The sequence below is a fragment of the Drosophila kikkawai genome, chromosome 3L, assembly GCF_030179895.1.
Source record: "Drosophila kikkawai strain 14028-0561.14 chromosome 3L, DkikHiC1v2, whole genome shotgun sequence".
NCBI lineage: Eukaryota > Metazoa > Arthropoda > Insecta > Diptera > Drosophilidae > Drosophila > Drosophila kikkawai.
This window is the reverse complement of record NC_091730.1, coordinates 12,036,749-12,054,820: the sequence shown is the minus strand read 5'-3', so window position 1 is coordinate 12,054,820 and position 18,072 is coordinate 12,036,749. Positions and strand designations below refer to the sequence as shown.

The following is an 18,072-nucleotide window of genomic DNA, read 5'->3' as shown; positions in this document are numbered from 1 at the left end:
TGACAAACTTTCAACTTCTCAGAGCCCGCGTTGTAAATCCCAAACCCCTTCAACCCTTTCCATTTACATATCTCTGCTTGCCAACATATCTACACGAATGCCAAAGGACTCGTTGCCATTGTCATCGTAACTCCCTTCGATTTCCATTCCCGATATCACCGATAAATGTGGGTTGGAGTGTGTTTTTTGGAGAGTGGGGGCGTGGCACAGACAGACAAAGCACATTTCCGTCAAACACAATAAGTCGATAAAAAGGAAAATGGTTTGGGGTGCTAAGAAACGAAAACAGAGAAAAAGATCTAAAAAGAAGCAAACGGAGAAACTATTTTCCAATTTTCCAAAATGTAGAAGGGTTGGCTGCTGGGTGGTTGCGAGGTGAAGGTTCAAAGCTGCACAAACAGAGATATGCAAAAATTGGTAATGGCAGAGCGAGCTGAGGCAGCAAAAGTTGCGCCAAAAAAGAACTTTCCACAAGAAGCTGCCATCGGAGGAGAAAGAAAAAAAATGAAGATAAACGGGAAGATACCAAAAAGGGCTAAAAACGAAGAAGAAGGAGCAGCAAAACACGAAGATGAATTATTAGAAACGTATGCAAAATTCTGCATATGCATTAGAGGCTACATGCATGCCCGTCTCTCACTGTGTGTGTACTATGTGTGTGTAAGCTCCACGAAAATAAATCAAAATGTTGCAAAAATGTTGAAAATTGCTAGAAAATGCTGCGACGTGTGGGATGTACTTTGGCTACACTCGATTTTTACGACACATTCCAAGAATTTCATTTCTTTTAAGAGCGGATTCAAGGAATCTTTACTGTTAAGAAGTTTCTTCAGCCTTGTTAAATATTTACAAAAGTTTAATATAAGCCTTTGTGATAGGATAAAACAAGTAGGAACATTTACAATGGGATACCTGGTTCCCATAGCACTTTGGGTAATTCACTTAGTCCAATTATGCTTAAATTTATGAAAAATATAAATTAAAAAGGACTAATAGCAGAAGAAAATGTTGACAAATGAAAGCAAATGTTGCTAGGAACATGTTGAGGCAGCATCTATTATATATTATATATATTTTTGATTATTCTAGACAATTCTCGACTATTTACCCACATAAAATTCCATTAAAATAAACCTAGTTAAAAATGTCCTCTTGCATTGGGTGCTTGCATGTGGACTGTCATTGGTACTTTCCACTCACGATTCCCTCCCACACATGTCATTCGTTTTTACTGGGCACGTAGTATTCCCCAAAGGCACCGCGTGACAGCTGCACATTTTGGCCATGTTTTTAATATGCTAAGCACTTTTTTATGCATTTTACAACACTATCAAATGTGCCAGTCCGCAGCTGTAATGCTGTGTCCCTTTTCCAGGATCTCCCCAGCCATTTTTCGCATCTGATAATGTATGTGAGTTGTGTGTGTGCGTGTGCTGCATTCACATTGACAGTCAATGCAGTGCGACAAGTCACAAATGTGCATATCAATGGATGTGTCAAAAACGTTGCCGAGAGTTAATAATACATTCTGCATTCCTCGAGAAAGACGCTGCTGGCAGCAGCATCAGCAGCCACATGAATAAGGGGAAGAGGTGGTGAATTTGGGGAAATACGGGCAAAATCCACTCCGACTAGCTCCAACTCTCGCCAATCGCTAAGTGCATGTCAAATAACGGGGTTTAGGGACAGGGATAACGAAGATGTGACTGACTGCATCCTGATTATGACACAGACACGATATATATTTGGTCCTGAAGTTTGACATTTCCCAGCAGCCATTGGCTTAGCTCGCTCCAAATCGAAAGCCACTCCTTTTCGGGGTTCACTAAAAGGAATGTTTAGCTCAAGGACTTGGTAGAAACTTAAGGAAATGTTAAAGGACCAAACACGAAAGTAGCTAGAAACTGGGATGGAAAGACACAAATATGCTTGCCTAAAGGAAATGTAATTATCTTGGGATTATGTTAAAATGTTCTTAAATTCGTTTTACCTATTAGTTTTGAATTGAAATTTTATTCCGCAATAAATTTACTTGAACAAACATCCAAAGAAATAGAAAACTAACATAAATCTCAAAAATTTCTTTGACTTAGACCAGAATTCCTCAACACTGATATAGTTGCCATTCCAATAAATCCCTTTTTCCCACACTCATTTCATATTACATCCTTTTTACAGACCACACACAGCAAATCAAGAATAATATGATATGATATGAAGCGAGGACGACCGCACTATATCACTATATCATATCGCGCACAAAGAAATCTTGGTAATGCAACTCGGCAATAAGCTAAGTAACTGCCATCCTGTGGCGGTGTTTGAAGCGAGGGTCAAAAACACATATACATATAACGCACATAAGGGGAGGATCCCACTTCTCACACATCCCCTAATCGTCCCCTTACTTTTTCTCTGCTTCTCGAGCTGAAAACGATTTATGCCGGGCACGTTTCATGCGAAAGTCGTCAGCACGTTACACTCCAGGAATGGTTGGAAGTACAGTTGAACTTATCCCTCTCCAAAATCGAATTTTCCTTAACTCACGTAAAAGTTAGGAGGGGAAACTATTTCGAGGGTCAACTTCATAAATTGATGTCTCTCTGTAAAACAATGAACTTCAATTAATCAAAAGTTAACTCCCTAAGCGGGTTTTTATTTTTGGGTTATTTCCACTTAGACAATTACAACTTTGACTGCACTTTTGCTTCAGATGTTAATGTCTAACACTATCTTATAGTGTTGTTAAGCGTCAGCAGAAATAAAAGCAAACATCCATTTTATTTTATTTAATATAAAAAAAACCGAATATATATTTCCCAAGTTTGACTGTACTTTTGTTTCATATGTTAGAGGGCAACACTGTCCGACAGTGTTGTTAAGCGCCAGCAGCAATAATATGAAACTTCCGTTTACTCCTGAAGCTGCTAAGCGAAATACAACGGAAAAACAGGAACAGAAACGAGACCGAAACCGAGAATGGAACGCAACAAAGGGAAGCACTTAGCGGTTTACGTTGGCGGTCGGATTGGTTAACAGAACCGAGAGATAGCCGGAGCAAAGGAGCGAGCAGAACGAGAGGAAACGTTGTACGGCAACCACCAGCAGTGGTTACGGTTGGACGACGACGACGACGACAACGGCAACGACTATGACGACTACAGCGATTTGGCCAAGGGAGGCGGCGGCGACACAAGGAGCCGGATTATGCAGCTTTGCGCACACACGTGTGCCGAACGTGACAATTTTCGGACAAAGCTAATGATGCGAACTTGCAATTTGTATTGGAGCACGGACATGTGGAGTAGGGACGATAGGAAGGAAATATCAGAGATATATTAAGCTTAAGATGTGGACAGCTTAATACTCTTTGTGGAAGGCGAAGGGCAATTTTCCAAAAATATGTAATAAAGAAATTGTGTTTACTAAAAGAAATAAATTGCAATATTGTACCAACTATTTAATCTAGTACATATTAAAAATTAGCATTTATATATTCTATAGAGTACTCTGCAGTCTCTAGCATGAAACAGAAGTTTACCAAATCTTGGTCAAGTCATTATAATGGGATTACCTAGATATCTTGTACATATATAGACATTAAAATACGGCTACAAATCAGACTGAAAAGAAAAGCCCACGCAAAAGCAAAGAAAAGTTATAATGCACAAATACAAGAGGAGAATGTCAAAGTTCATGGTCCAATAAAAAAAAATGAACTTTTTAATAAAAACATTGATTGAAACAAGCAAAATCTGTAGGAGAAAAAAGAAGCACAGCACAAAATGAGGAATCTTTTTGACAAACAGCCAATAAAAAAAAAGAAAACAAAAAGTGTAGAATGATTATGAATCCAGCCAGGCACCTATCGGGCGGGGCGTGGCTTTGGCCAGGGCATGTAATAAATTAATGAAAAGTTGATGAAGCCAGGACGTCAAAGGCGTCGCCAGGACGTGCAAAAATGAAAATAACGAAAAAATATTTTCTCGCTCATCAAACAATTCAAAGCAGAAAAGGGAGCCAAGCAAACTTTTTTCATTAACAAAACGAAATCGAGAAAAAGTCAGGCGACAAAAGTTGATGATGATGGCACATACATAGAAATCTTTTTCGCCTTGTTTTCCTTTTCTATTTTTCGATGATTTCCCAGCACACACACACACACAGAAGGAGAGAAAAAATGTCAGCAAATGGCGAGGCCAAGTGTTGAAAGTTGTTTTAATGTTAATGACATTTCATTACAGGACACAACGGGTGATGGACAACAAACAACAACAGGGGGAGTGGCTCAGAGACAGATCCTGTTGACAAATTGCTCAACATATTTTATGCCACAAAAACCCCCCTAGCCGCCCCTCTAATGGACACCCATGGACAATGCATTGCGGTGCTACACTTCGTCTCATTTCATTCCGTGCCAAATTAAATAAATAAATAAAGCATCAAGCATACGCACTGTGGTACAGTAGATAAATTTAACGCAACGCCCTTCATTGTGTGTTTAATGTGCACTGAGAAAATAAGGATGGTCATAAGATACCTTTACTTAAAATGGTTTCTTTTACAATATAGATAAAAAATATAAATAAAATATTATTTACAGGTCTTGATTTCTTTTTATAGAACTCCATCATCATGTTAAATATAAATTTAAAATTCAATCACTTCTTTTAGATTTTTTTCAGTGTATGTATATATTTCTCTAGAGCATCCACTTGAAGCCTGGCGAAGAAGAAGCGGCACAGGCAGAAGCAGCAGAAGGCGCCCCGAGAATGCCTCTTGATGTGCTATTTTTACAAATTTTAGGTTAAAATACTTTGGCCAAGTGGCTCTGGCAGCAGCACAAGCCAGGCCAACTCGGGCTGAGCATGTGTCAGAACACACACACACACATATGAGACACACACTCCAGCACAAACACAGACACACACACAAATATAGCTTAAAGGACGATGGAGGAGCCGCGTCTGTGAGGCGTTGTAGCGTAACGAATCTCAAAAGGCTGCCACTGCTGCTGCTTGATGCCAAAAATAAAGCGAGAAATGAAAACGTGGCAAAAGTCAAAGAATTGTTACTGCACACACCCTGGGAAATCTATTTAAGACTTCAAATTTTCCTTGCTTTTCCGCTGTAGCATACTTTTAGCCATGGGCTCTAAAATGCAAGGAATGTGTATCGCGAAAAATGTAAGAATAAATGTTTTAGTTGGCTTTAATTTTTGGCTATACCATTAGGGGAACTTTTTTTAATGGAAATGAATTTGAAATGGGAATGTTTAAACTTTGTGTTGTGTAAGATTTAAATTTTAATCTTTTAAAACCTAAATTGAGCCATAAAAAGTACAATATGCTTTTACTTGTGAGTAATCTAGAGTTCTGAATTTGCTCATATATTTAATTTTTTTGTAGTTTTAGTTTTATGCTTTCTGCTGCCCCCAAAAATGCCCTTTTGGCTTTCATAAAGTGTAAATAAAGGAAAATTCTTGTATCTCACAGCGCTTAAATTAGGCTTAAATGATACTTTGACTTTCCTACTTCAAAGGTAAACAAGAAAAGCCAATGTAAAACTTCTGGCTAATTAAATAAATTCATTTTCCTTTACTTTTTCCCCTTGTTGCCCTTAAATTTACAAAGTCTGTTAAGGGTCATGCTTTTGCTTCTAATTAAGAGTCATAAGAGTCAAGTAATTGCAGTTTCTGGAAATGCAATTTACAACAGGTTATCTCGAATTAGTCAAACCTACTCAAACGCAATATATTTATTGACAAAGTGTAGTGCGTCAATTAAATAATTGTCGAAAACTTTAGCCCAGAGCTGAATTTCCCTCAATTAGATTACAAATTCCACAATTTGATTTTAAGTTTCACCAAAATTTATTGTATCAAATGATGCAGTTGGTAATTTATTTTGATGGACATTGATGCCTGAATGAGTGATTAGTAAATTAGATGCGTGTTTTACCTGAACTGAAATATATGGGATTAATAAAGCCACAAGGCGAGGAGAGGAGCATTGAATAATTGAACCCAAATTAGATATTTGGCCATCAAAAGAGAAATTCTGTATTTCTCTTTTTCTCTGCTTGTGTGTGCTTGTGAAAAGCTGAATTTATTTTTCATTAATTCACCGCACACACACACAAACGCAGACGAGAGTGGTCCCCGAATATATGTACACTCAACTTTGACATTTAACCTCCCTATTCTGGCGCCCAACTACTCCCCCTTTTTGGTGCAGAGCTTTGCTTCATTGACTCAACTTGATTAGTTGCTGCGACAGTTGTCGTTGTTGCAAACCCGACCATAGTCCCGAAACATTTTGTACAAAATAATTACAGAGCATGAAATTGAATTCAATGAAATGCCATTTCATGGAATTACCCGGAAAACTTTTTTTCCCCTATTTTTCCCTCGCTCGTAAAGTTTTCTCTCTTTCTATACAAACACATATATGTTTATTTTGTGAGTCTGAAGCACACGGGACAATTTCAACCATTTTTTTTTGGTTTATTTTTCATTTTTCCAGTTCGTAAAAACATTAATTAAATGCTCAGTCAGTGGCATTAAACTGGAAACTGGGCAAACTGTGAACAGAACATTGAATCAGTTAAAAACTTCAAGCTGAACACAAATATGTATATATATAATGAAATGATATGCATGGGTTTTGGGGGTAAAAATCATTTATGAAAACAGTTTGCAACAAACGGCAAATAAAAAAAATAAATCGGCTGAGAGGTGGAGGTAAAAACAAAAAAAAAACTCAAACCAAAAATGGTTTATGTTAAATTTGCTGGAAAACTCAAACACACACACACACACAGAGAGCGAAGGACGAGCGGAGGGTCAAAAGCAAATTGCAAATGATGAAACTTTGCCCATCATAAACGCCATTTTATGTTATCCAATATGGCGTCGCCGCCTTCTGCCCTTTTTATTTCATTTTTTTGCTGGCCCTCTCTTGCTTTTGGCCATAAAATTTTCACTTTTTAGTTTGGGGGCCAAAAAAGTTTTTGCTTTACCCAGGAGAAGGAAAGGCAGAGACAGAGCCTGGCTAATCGCACATATTTCCACATCAATAACAATTACCAAAAGTAGCGGAGGACCAAACAAAAACTCATCTCATCTCATTTCGTATGCAAGAGAGAGTACAGATTTTCCACACCATTAGCCTGGTCCACCTTTAAAATTTGTTTCCTTAAAAAGAAGGGGAACACCGGCAACCGACCTCACTTAACCTCGTCAGCACAGCGGCAACAATTTGGGTTAGTTGCAAATGTATGTCAGTTGCTAATTAGCCGCACTTCACTGGACCCAGCCGAGTGCACATATACGGAAAATAATAATGCATATTCATAGGCGACCATGTCACGCATACGCCACGTGGAACGCCGCCACTTGAAAAGGTCCTTGAAAGCAGCAGCAACTATTGTGGCAGCCAGCAGTACACGCAGCTCATAAGTGCCTTTTCTGGCAGTGGGCGTGGCCCAACTGCCCACTTAACGAGGCAGCAGAAAAATGCAACCATTAATGCAGGTTGGGTAGGTCCAAAAGTGATTTCTAAATACAAATAATCCCTTTTAGGGATTTTGGAATTTGCATAAAGCAAAATTCATTGGGATTAAAATAACATTAATTATAAAATCATAAGCTTTATGCAGATATATATTAAGCTGTTGCTTAACATTTACATTTTTTAAGAATCAGAAATTTAATATTAAACATAAAGATTACCTTTATTATTATAATCTTTAATGGAAAAACTTTCTAAAAATGTTTTTCCTGGTAAATCTCAACTCGTTAATTAAGAATTTACCTCCTTTCCCTCTGTTTTCTCTTGGCAATTACTTAGCAAACCCAAATTGCATGCTACAAAATATGTGAGGGAAAATCACATATTTAACTAAAAGGATCCTCTCTGACTTGAGTTCATTTCGTCTGCCCTTTTTTCGTATTTCTTCGTATTGTGTCTCCAGGGCATTTTGCCAATTCATTTTCACTTCGAGTAAAATTAATTAGAAATCAACAAAATGAGCAGAGAACGAAAAAGCGGCAAGCTCAGACAGTATTCTTACATAAATCTCATTCGCCTGAGCCCCCCAAAAGCTCAACCAAACAAAAAAATAAATAAAATAAAAAGGAAAACAGTATAAGGAGCAAAAGAAGGAAGAAACTCAGTACAAAAAAATAAAATAAAAAATAAATAGAAATAAAAAGGGAACAACATTTTTCACTCTTGGCAATGGACAATGAGGAAAGACCCAAGTTCCCTGGCTCCCCGCTAAACAACAATGAAAATGAATGAATAATATGAAAAGATTTTTCAGTTGCATTTTTTCCCTCAGTTTTCTTTAGATTTTCCTTTGCTTTTCTGCCCATTTGTAATTGAAAACATTTCTGTGGCTTTATAAGAGAGCAACCCTCGCTGCCACCTACAAAAACATAATTCTTAACCATATACATACATATACACCGGAGCTAATAACCATTATTATTTCAGATTTATATTTGCGGTCATTGCGGCTCTCTTGATTTTTGTTGTAATTATTGAAAATGTGCTGGCCGAGGCAGTTTTTCCTCAGTTTTCCCTTAGTTTTCTACCCTCTTTAGCCAATTATTGGCCCATTTGGTTGTTTGTTGTGGGGTTTTTAATGAAATTCTCCTTGTTCTACACACGAACAATGAGTGTCATTATCATTCCAGTTCGTCAGTCAGTCAGTTAGTCAAATATTTGTATAATTTGTCTTTATTGTCATTGACATTAGGCACATTTGTTGCCTCGATTATCTGGGCATTCTTTAAGTGGACAAACAGCTGACGCTGCTAATGGCAGCAGCACAGGGACGGGGTGGCTTTGAGGTTTTCCGGGGGGGTGTTGGGTGGTTCCGGGAGCTTGTTTGGTGGTTGTGGGTGTGGCTGCCTCAGATTTCTGTTACTTAGCTTGAGATTACTTCTTCTGTTTGTGCCTCTGTTTGTGCAATTTGTATTGCAAAGCTGAGAAATGTATGTAAATTTGTCTTTTTTGCTCTTTGTTTTATTTGTTCTTAAAGGCAAGAACTGTTTTAATAAAATAATTTAATTAGAATTAAAATATATATATTGAATTTAAATAAGATATTATTTAATACATAAAAACAAATTGCACAGAAAATACTTTAAGCAAAGTGCTTAATATACATAAAAACCCTTAGACTCTACTCAGAATCTTAAGTAAGGCAAGAAAAAGAAACAGATCCTTTGAAATAATTAAAAAATTAATAATATCAACCAAAAATATTCAAAGAAAAACTTTCAAATTCACACAGAATCGTAAATATTCCAACCCAAAAAGAACCAGTCATTCCGCTTGAGTTCACAAAACCCAATACCCCACCACAAAAATATATACAAATTTTCCTTTCAAACTTCTTCAACCTGAACAATTCATTTCGTTTTTGGATTACCCCCACAAAGCAGCTAAATTCTGTTTCCAACCTGAGAAGGGAGAGTCTGCACAATATAATAAAATATATAAGCAATATACATTTATTTAAGTACGACGGAATCCAAGCCGTCAACATTGGATAATAAATGATAATGAGAAACCGCCCGGTCCGCGACACGCCGCCAGGAACAGGATAATCATCAGACAGGATAAGCAAATTGACGGGGGCCATGGAGCATTGAGGAGGCTAACAACCAGGAGATACCAGCTGTAGTCCGCATTATTCCCCCCACCCAACCAGCGTAATTATTTCAATATTTAATGACTGTAAAAAATCAAAAGAAGACTATGCAAATTATACACTCAAAAAATTGTAGTCTCTTTTTTACTTGGCATGGCATACAGGGGAAAAAATTTAGATTTTTAAATACATTTTTGTGAATAAGAATAAGAATAAGAAATTAAACATAAATATTTGTTCAGAAACCTCCAAAAGTCTCTAAAAGTCTAAATTCCTCATCTTTTTCTGACAATGTATTTCTTGAAAGCCAGTTTGAAGGGTTCTTTGGAGGACACTCACCACGGGCACAGGTATCACGCAGTAGACGCAGGGATGCCCACCAACAGCAGCGGCAGCGGTGGCGGTCGGCAGTCCGTAGGCGGCGCACAGATGGTGATCCGTCTTAAATATCTTTGTTGGCGGCGGCTGGGCAATCAGCGACGAGGAGGCGCTGGAGCACGTGTACAGCGTCGTGGTGGTGCTGGTACTGTTGTTGTTGCTACTATAGCTGTTGCTGCTGCTGCTGCTGTTGTTTCTGCTGCTGCTGTTGCTGTTGCTTTTGCTGCTGCTGCTATTGCTGCTCTTACAGTCGCTGTTGCTGCTGCCTGTGGTTTTGCTAGCCTTGCCCTTGCTAGCCACTGATGTTGCTCCTGCTGCTGCTGCTGTTGTTTTGATTGCTGTTGTCCCGGCAACACTTGTTGTTGCTGCGGTTTCCTGCGGCGGTGGCGGCGGCGGCGGTGGTGGTGGTGCTTGTAGCTGCTGACTCAAGGATATTGCTCCTGTGGATGTAGGAGTTGCTCCTGGGAGTGTTGGTCGTGTAGCTCCTGCTGCTGCTGCTGCTACCGCCGCTGCTGCTGTGGTTTCTGCCGGTGTTTGCACAACTGTTGCCAACGATTGGCCTACAGCTGCTGCCTCGAACTGGAAGGGCTCCTGCTTCTGCTGGTCGAAGGACTCCTTGTCGAACTGCTGCTGCTGCTGTTGCTGACTAAAATTAGCTAGCGTCGATGTTGCTGCGGGCAATGGCGAGGTTTTTCTCTTGATTGACGCAATTTTAATGGCTATTGATGAGCAGGTCGATTGTAAATAGATTTCCTCCTTTTTTCCTTACTTTTTCTTGTGCGACTGTCTGAGCCCTGTCTGCCGTTGTCTGGGTTTTAGTAGATTTTCTTATTGATTTTTTTAGATTGAGAACATTGACTAGAGATCGTAATGCGATTTTATATATTGGCTAAACACTGAACACTTATTAATGTTGAATTTTATTTGACTTAATTACTTTTATTATTTCTCAATTTGCAGTTAGTTAAGCACACACACAAGTAGACACATTTAATTTTGTTTCTTTTTTTTTTTCAAGCTAAGCTTTTTTTAACTATTTTTTGTTTTGTTTTCTTATGGCAATTTGCTAAATCTTTTTCACTCACAATTAAGCTAGTTTTATGGTTTTACTTTTAAGCTAATGTCACAAATTTAATTTGGTTTTATTTTATTTTTTAACTTTATTGTCTCTATTTATCGCTTAGAGTTTCTTTTTATTATTTTCCTTTGTAATATATTTTATTAAAATAATACTGTAGATCTTTGCTTTGGTGTTCACTTTAATGTTTTCTTATGACTTTTTTTAATTATATATTTTGCTTTGAGAGTTTGTAACTCTTTTTAGTTGATTTCTTCTGGTTTTATTAAGAGTTCTTAGTTGTCTAAGATGCGTAGGAATTTCTCGCTGACAATTGTTGCGCTGAGAGACTGGGAATCCTTGGACTACTTTGAGTAGCGAGTTCTTGAGCAGAATTACTTTGTAAATTTCTTAATATTTTTTTCGCGCGTTTGTAAATAATACTGAACTTCACTTGCACTTGCACTCGGCGAACTCTCTCAGTGACTACTTGTATAATATATTTTTAATATTTGTAAATCATGGACAGAATGAACTGACTTCGACTCAGATTACGTATACGCACGGGGAAATGGAAATATATATATAATATCTTTTTTATATATATTTTAATGCTGAATCTTGCGGCGTGGCTTTGCGATAAAACTTTTTTTCGAAACACAAAATGGCGAGCTTGCACTGTTGAAAGGATATTTGCAGGACTCCTTGGGGCTCCCTGCGCTTGGCTTGACTATTTTCTTGGATTTTAAATTGGAATTGGATTTCGGTTATTTCGATACAATTTTTGGCTTCAGACTTGGCGCTCGTCTCAGGCAATCTCTGTGTGCTTGGGGCTCTGTGGTCGCTTTCCGCTTTTGTGGTGCGCAAAATGAGGAAAAGGCGTTTGTAACTGAACTTGACAATCGTCGAATGGATTCTGAATTTCTCATTGAGTAAGGTTTTGGAGTAAGGCCTCAGATTCGCCCTCGGACTGGGTTTCGGCTCGCCTCGGTTCTGGCGTTTCGTTCCCTATACTTCGTGCCTTCGAATGCATTGCTGCGAGCCGGCAAAAATAATCCCCAGCAACAGGATCCACAAGCCGACGCAGGCGCATGGCTCAAAGGCGTTTCGTCCGGCATTCAGCGCTGCATTGGAGAATCCTAGAGAATATCCCGGTGTCCCGAGAATCCTAGAGAATCCCGTCCACTCCCTTGGCCGCCTGGTCAAGCAGCTTGAATTGAAATGCATCTCAGCCTATGCGGTCGCAATTACCTTAACAACTTTCTGGCTTTCTCCGGCAATTGTCAACATTGAATTTAATCACAAATTACTACGTGACTAGGCAAAAGTTCTCATTCTTAATTTAACTCCCCGTGCCTCTTCCTTCTTTACTCTATCATCATCATCATCACCATCGAAATATAAATATTTTGTTGTGCAAACTTTTTAGCGCACAAACTCAAATACTGTAAAGTTTTCAAGTTTTACGAAACATTTTTGGGTTTGCAAACTCAAATAGAATTTGCCAAAAGGAAAATTCTACTCAAAAAGCGGAAAGGAGGTAAAGGTAAAAGGTGGAAAACAAATTATTCAGGTAAATGCAAAGCGAGGAGAGTAGGAAAAGCAAATCAAAGGAGTGTAAATGATATTTCCTTTTGTATATTTCCTGAGTATTTAATTTCCTAATTACTAAAGAGGAAGCGGGAAAACAAGAACTATAACTACGATGCTGGAAAACTGGGGAAAGTATTTGGTAAATCAATACGATTGGATTAAAACAGTTGCAGAAAAAAGTAAGCTTAATAAATCTAATAAAAATTATATAATTTAGGTATAACAAAAACAGAGAAAGTATAAGAAGTTTTAAGAACTTAAAACTCAAAAAGATATATTGAAAACGTGGTTTCTCTTTCGAAAATAAATATAATATTTAAAAAATATTATTTAAACAAAAAAAAAACGAGTTTTCAAGCAAAACTTTTTAAAAATTAATATCCAACACCCCCAAAGTTTTTTCAAACTCCAATTTTACCTCAAAATTTCACCCATGAAAAAATAATAATAAATAAAATAAAACCCCTCACACAAAGTGTGGTCTAAAGTAATTTTAAATACATCTTCCCTTAACTCCATAAACTTCAGCAACTTGCCCAGTTCCGCTTTTATTTATTTACTTTTCTTTCTTCGGCGGACACACAAAATGCGAAATATAATTTTCATTCCGGGCACAATATAACTGCCTTGGACTGCGGCGCTGACTAAGTGCGCGACTGTTTACAATTTTTCCCCGTATTTTCCTTACTTTTTTCTACCCCCCTCCGTCTCCTGGCATTTTTATTTTGATGTGGTCTGCCAGAATGTTGTTGTTGCCGTGAGTTGAAAGCTGTTTAAATGAAAGAACGTTCCCGTGGAAAGCCAAAGCAACGCCTGTTGGCCATTAGAGGATGCCAAATAGATGCTGCCTACAAAGCGAGCACACCTGGAGGGGTTGCAGTGAGTGTTGGTGGGGATAGATGGGGTGCCTGGCCAGGTGAGCTACCCTAAAACGCAGCAAAACGAGCAACATAGGGTACGTCCTGGCCCCGCTCAGTATTGTGCCGCAAAAGCTTTGAATAGTTTATTATATGGAATACATATATATTTTATGTACAGAATTTGCAACACAAAGAAAAAATGATATACCTTTTTGTCGATATAAATGTGATACTGAGTTCACAATAGTTTTTGGAATAGAATAAATCATTTTGGGGAGCATTTTAAATGCAAGTAAATCTCATGTGAGTCTCTAAGAACCTAAGAAAAATCATAGGACACTTTTTAAAAATTCCTAAAATATCTAAATATATGTTAAATAATTTATTTCAGTGCACGCATATATACACGCAGGTAAACCAGATTTTTGTCAGGTGGCAAAGGACGAAGGGAAACTACTTACAAATGTTGCCTTTGTGTAATTTCCATTTTGTGGTTTTCATCTCTATTTCTATTTCTATTTCTATTTCTATTTCTTTTTCTTTCCTTTTTTTGCGAGTGTACTATGTTGGTGTTATTTAGAAAGCAAATGCATAAATTATGATGGAAATATTTCACAATGCCAAATCCCACACCAACTGGGGAAAACTGGGTTTTAATACCATTGAAATTAGCAACAACAAAAATACGAGGAAATCCTGCTAAAATGTTCCTTTCTTCAGCGGCGGCCCTGTGAATAATGATTTGTCAGGTGGGATTGGGGATAATGTGGTGGTGGCGGTATAGTGCCCCGATTCTAGCATCGGGATTAGGCAGGCGGCAGCGGCGGCTGCTGCACTGCAACTGTCAGCAAATTGATGGCGAAAATGGTTAGAAGAAATCCATATCATTGCCAGGCAGTGGCAGCCGCATCAGCGGGAGCAATTTTCCACTCAAATGCGTGCTCCCTTCCTCCCTTTCTACCCACAGCTTTCCTCTATTTGGCTCCCTCCTTTACCCATGATTTTCCCCCCGATTTTTGCCCGATTTTCCTGCCGCATTTCCCGCTTTTTCCCCCCATGATTCGAACGACTGCGTATGACACATGTCGATTGCAGTGGCGCCCCCTATATTGGCCGCGAGGCAAAGCTGGCGCCTTCTATGTGGAAAGCATCAGAATCAGAATCCGCATCAAAAATCATCAGCCTGCGTCCGATTTGAATGAACGATTGACTGACTGACTGACTGACTGGGTGACTGACTGAGGCAAGGCGTGGAGAGGAGAGGAGTGTGCGAGTGAGTGAGCCGTTTGATTGCTTGATTGATGCACGCAGCAACTGATTGATTGATGCCTTTGTTGGGACTTGATTGCTTAGATGTTTGGCCAATCGTTTTTGTACCATGGTATTTTATCAACTAAGCTTGATATTTGATAGAGTGCCTATTAGACATTAGTATTCCCCATGAGTACAAATAATATTCTTTGAATCAAATACTAAGCAGATCGAATCGGTGTGATTATATGATAAATAGTATAAGGTATAAACATTACCCATTTTATGGAATGTATGGTATTGAATGTATTATTTTGAATTTATAAAACTTTTAAGTAAAGGTCAAAACCCCAGTTTTATGTAAATTTATAATCATAAAATTCCAATGCCTTCCAAATTGTCCTACATGTTGACCCAAAATCACTCTAAAAATCAACGCAGACCAATAAATAATAATCTAAAATTGCCACCTTAAATATAGAAGAGATTTATGAATGTTTGACTCACGTTTGCATAGTTCTGGGATCGCGGAATCTGCGGTGGCAATTGCTGGGCGTTCGCCGGCCCCCTCATACCGCCTCCTCCACCGCCACCGCCCTGCTGGGGATGTGGACCGCCACCCATCTGTTGCTGCTGTTGTTGAGGGGGCGGTGCGGGGCTGTATCTCGGATGCATTGGTAACACGGTCTCTACTCTTTTTTTTGTTTTAGCAATTAACACTCCCTCGAATTCACTCGTGACTGCTGAAAATTAAAAGGCGATAAAGCAGAGTATATGCAGATTAGAAAGTGTGAATCATGGGAAGGCAGTAATTATAATTGTATTTTGCAGCAGTTACAATAAATACAGGTGGATTGTGTGCCACCGGCAGGTGTTCTTTTGTCAACACTTTTCACAGTTGCTGTTTTTGTTTGGTCAATAGTTATTTAGATTATTGCTCAGTTGGCGCTAGAGTTTTCCTATTCTGGTGTAACACAGTTGGATTAGACTAAAATGCATTAGATAGGTAATGCGATTAAACAGCTCAAGTGCAAAAAGTGTGAAATAATTAAATAATATTAAACGAGAAATTAAAACAAATTAAATCAAAATTTAAAAAAAAATTTAATAAATTAAATTTAAAAAATTTTTAAATTTCCATTTTGAAAATTAAATTTAAAAAATTTATTTTATTAATATACTATTTTTTTGCATTTATTATATTAAATGCTGAAAAATACGAAAATTTTGTGTACCATATTTCCACATTTATATTTGTGAACTTTAACATGGACAATAAAACCTACAGATGTTAATTAACGTTATTTCGTTTTATTACTAGTACAAGGTGTTTTCTATTTATTTGTTCAATGAATTTTCATAAAATTTGTGGTAACAAGTTCAAAATAAGTTTTAGTAGTGCCCTGCATTTTTTTAATATATTCATTAATGTGAATTAAAAAATATACATATATCTTATATAGATGTATTTATAAACTTTTATTATTTCCTTGCACTTTTTTAATACTACCTTTAATTGCATTTATAAATATCTTTCACTCCGTTTTGGGCTCTACTTTTATACACTTGCAATTTGGTTGCAGCTCGGCAACACTGTTCACTGCGCTCACTTCTGACTCTCTCTTTCTCTGTCTCCACCAATCGCAATCTTTACTGCTCTCGCATTCCAGAGATCGCTTGCCGTGTTTCTAATTTGTAATTAATATTTCACTTGCAAGTTTGTTGATTATTTTCGGCACTATTTTTGTTATGGTTGCTTTTTGTTTTTTTCAACGGAGCATTTCAGCGAGTTATTTTAGCACTATCGCTATCCCAGTCTGTCTCACACGGAATGTTGCAACATTTGCATGGGCATTAAAAATAGCACACAGCCAGCCAATTTCTTGCACTTTTATTTATTTTTACGGGACCAGACGTGCACACACACACTAACACTGATGCAATCATTTATTGATATGCAGGGGGATATTATTCAATAGCGAATTGTAATAGTTATTGCTTTTTATCAATTGCACTTGTTGTTTTCGCCGAGTGCGCCTATTGTTATTGCTTATTTAGAATGCGAAAAGGACAATGACAGCGAGAGAGCGAAAGAGGCCGTTGCTTTTGACAGCTGTCGCTGAGAGATAAGGAGAGAGGAAAAGAGAGAGAGAGCGCGCCCGGCAAAATGAAAAGCGAAGACAACAAGTGAGCAAAGCAAAAAGGAAAACGAAAACGAATTATTTGCACTACGATAAGGTTTAAATAATTACACTAATCACATAAAAAACGTAATTCTCGCTGCAGGTTATTCACTTGTTGGAAGAGAGCCATGCTACTCTCTCACTTGAGTTGTCTAGAGAGCGCGGGAGAGCAGCAAACACCGCAGTTATTCTAAATTTCTTTATTGTTTTTATTGCCGTTCTTATTTATGTATTTTTATGCAATTTTTTCTTTCTTTTTTTTTTTGGTTTAGCATCGAGTGCAATGCACTAAAAGCAACAACACATTCGCTTTCAATTAGCTGAGACCTGCAAATTGTAGTTGTTCCTATTTTGGTTTTTGTTTTTGCAATCGGTTACGACAGCCTTTTGCGGGGCTTCCAAAGGTTGTTTTGTTTCATTTCACCTCCACTTTTCTCCCTTTTGTTGCTTACTTATTGGAAATCTTGCTTGTTGTTGGCTTGTCAGCTGCTGTTGCTACTTCCTCTTCTTCTTGCTTCTTGTTGCACGTTCCGTTTTACACACACACACACAAACACGCAGGCACGCAGGCAGAAAAACACAAAACACACGCACACGCACGCTGGCAAACTTTGCACTTGAAAGTTATGTGGATTTCGTTCGATTTGTTGCTGAGCACTTTGCCTTTATTTTTGTTGTTCGTCACGCGCTTTAATTTATATATTTATGCAAAATATTACAACGACAAAATATAAGTTTGCGCAGCCGAAAAAACGAAGAAAGCGCAACGCGACAGCGACGGTAATCATATGAGAGTGAGCACGAGAGAGCGAGACGAGCCGACACGAAGAAGAGCCGAAAGCAAAGACAACAAAAACTGTGCTCTCTCGCTCGCTCTCTCGTTATCTGCCGGTAAGTTTCGCTCTTTTAGTTTTTCCGCTCTCACTCTCTCGTGCTCTCCCAAAGTCTATTCTTGTTGCTGTTGTGCGAATCGCAAATAGAAATTTAAATAATTAACTAAATGGAAATAGCAAAGACAAAACTGCGGCCTCTCCCAGTTTGCAAGCAACAAAAAAAAAAAAAAAAAAAAAAAACAAATCTAAATAGA

General features: G+C 38.0%; 1 protein-coding gene across 6 annotated transcripts in view; it reads right to left on the bottom strand.

The window, feature by feature from the left end:
• The window catches only part of shep (alan shepard), a 142,326-nt gene extending 124,678 nt beyond the window's left edge, over positions 1 to 17,648 (bottom strand). For 3 of the 6 annotated variants that reach the window (XM_070285942.1, XM_070285944.1, XM_070285946.1), the window contains exons 1-2: positions 17,438 to 17,648; positions 15,310 to 15,545 (exon numbers count right to left, since the gene is read on the bottom strand). In XM_070285942.1, coding sequence (XP_070142043.1) covers positions 15,310 to 15,477 — 168 coding nt within the window. In that variant the 5' untranslated portion in view covers positions 15,478 to 15,545; positions 17,438 to 17,648. Of the gene's footprint in view, positions 1 to 10,002; positions 10,236 to 15,309; positions 15,546 to 16,312; positions 16,733 to 17,437 lie in introns of those variants that run through there. The other 3 variants (XM_070285943.1, XM_041775334.2, XM_070285941.1) reach the window with 3 other exon arrangements.
• Between the last annotated feature and the right edge of the window lie 424 nt (positions 17,649 to 18,072).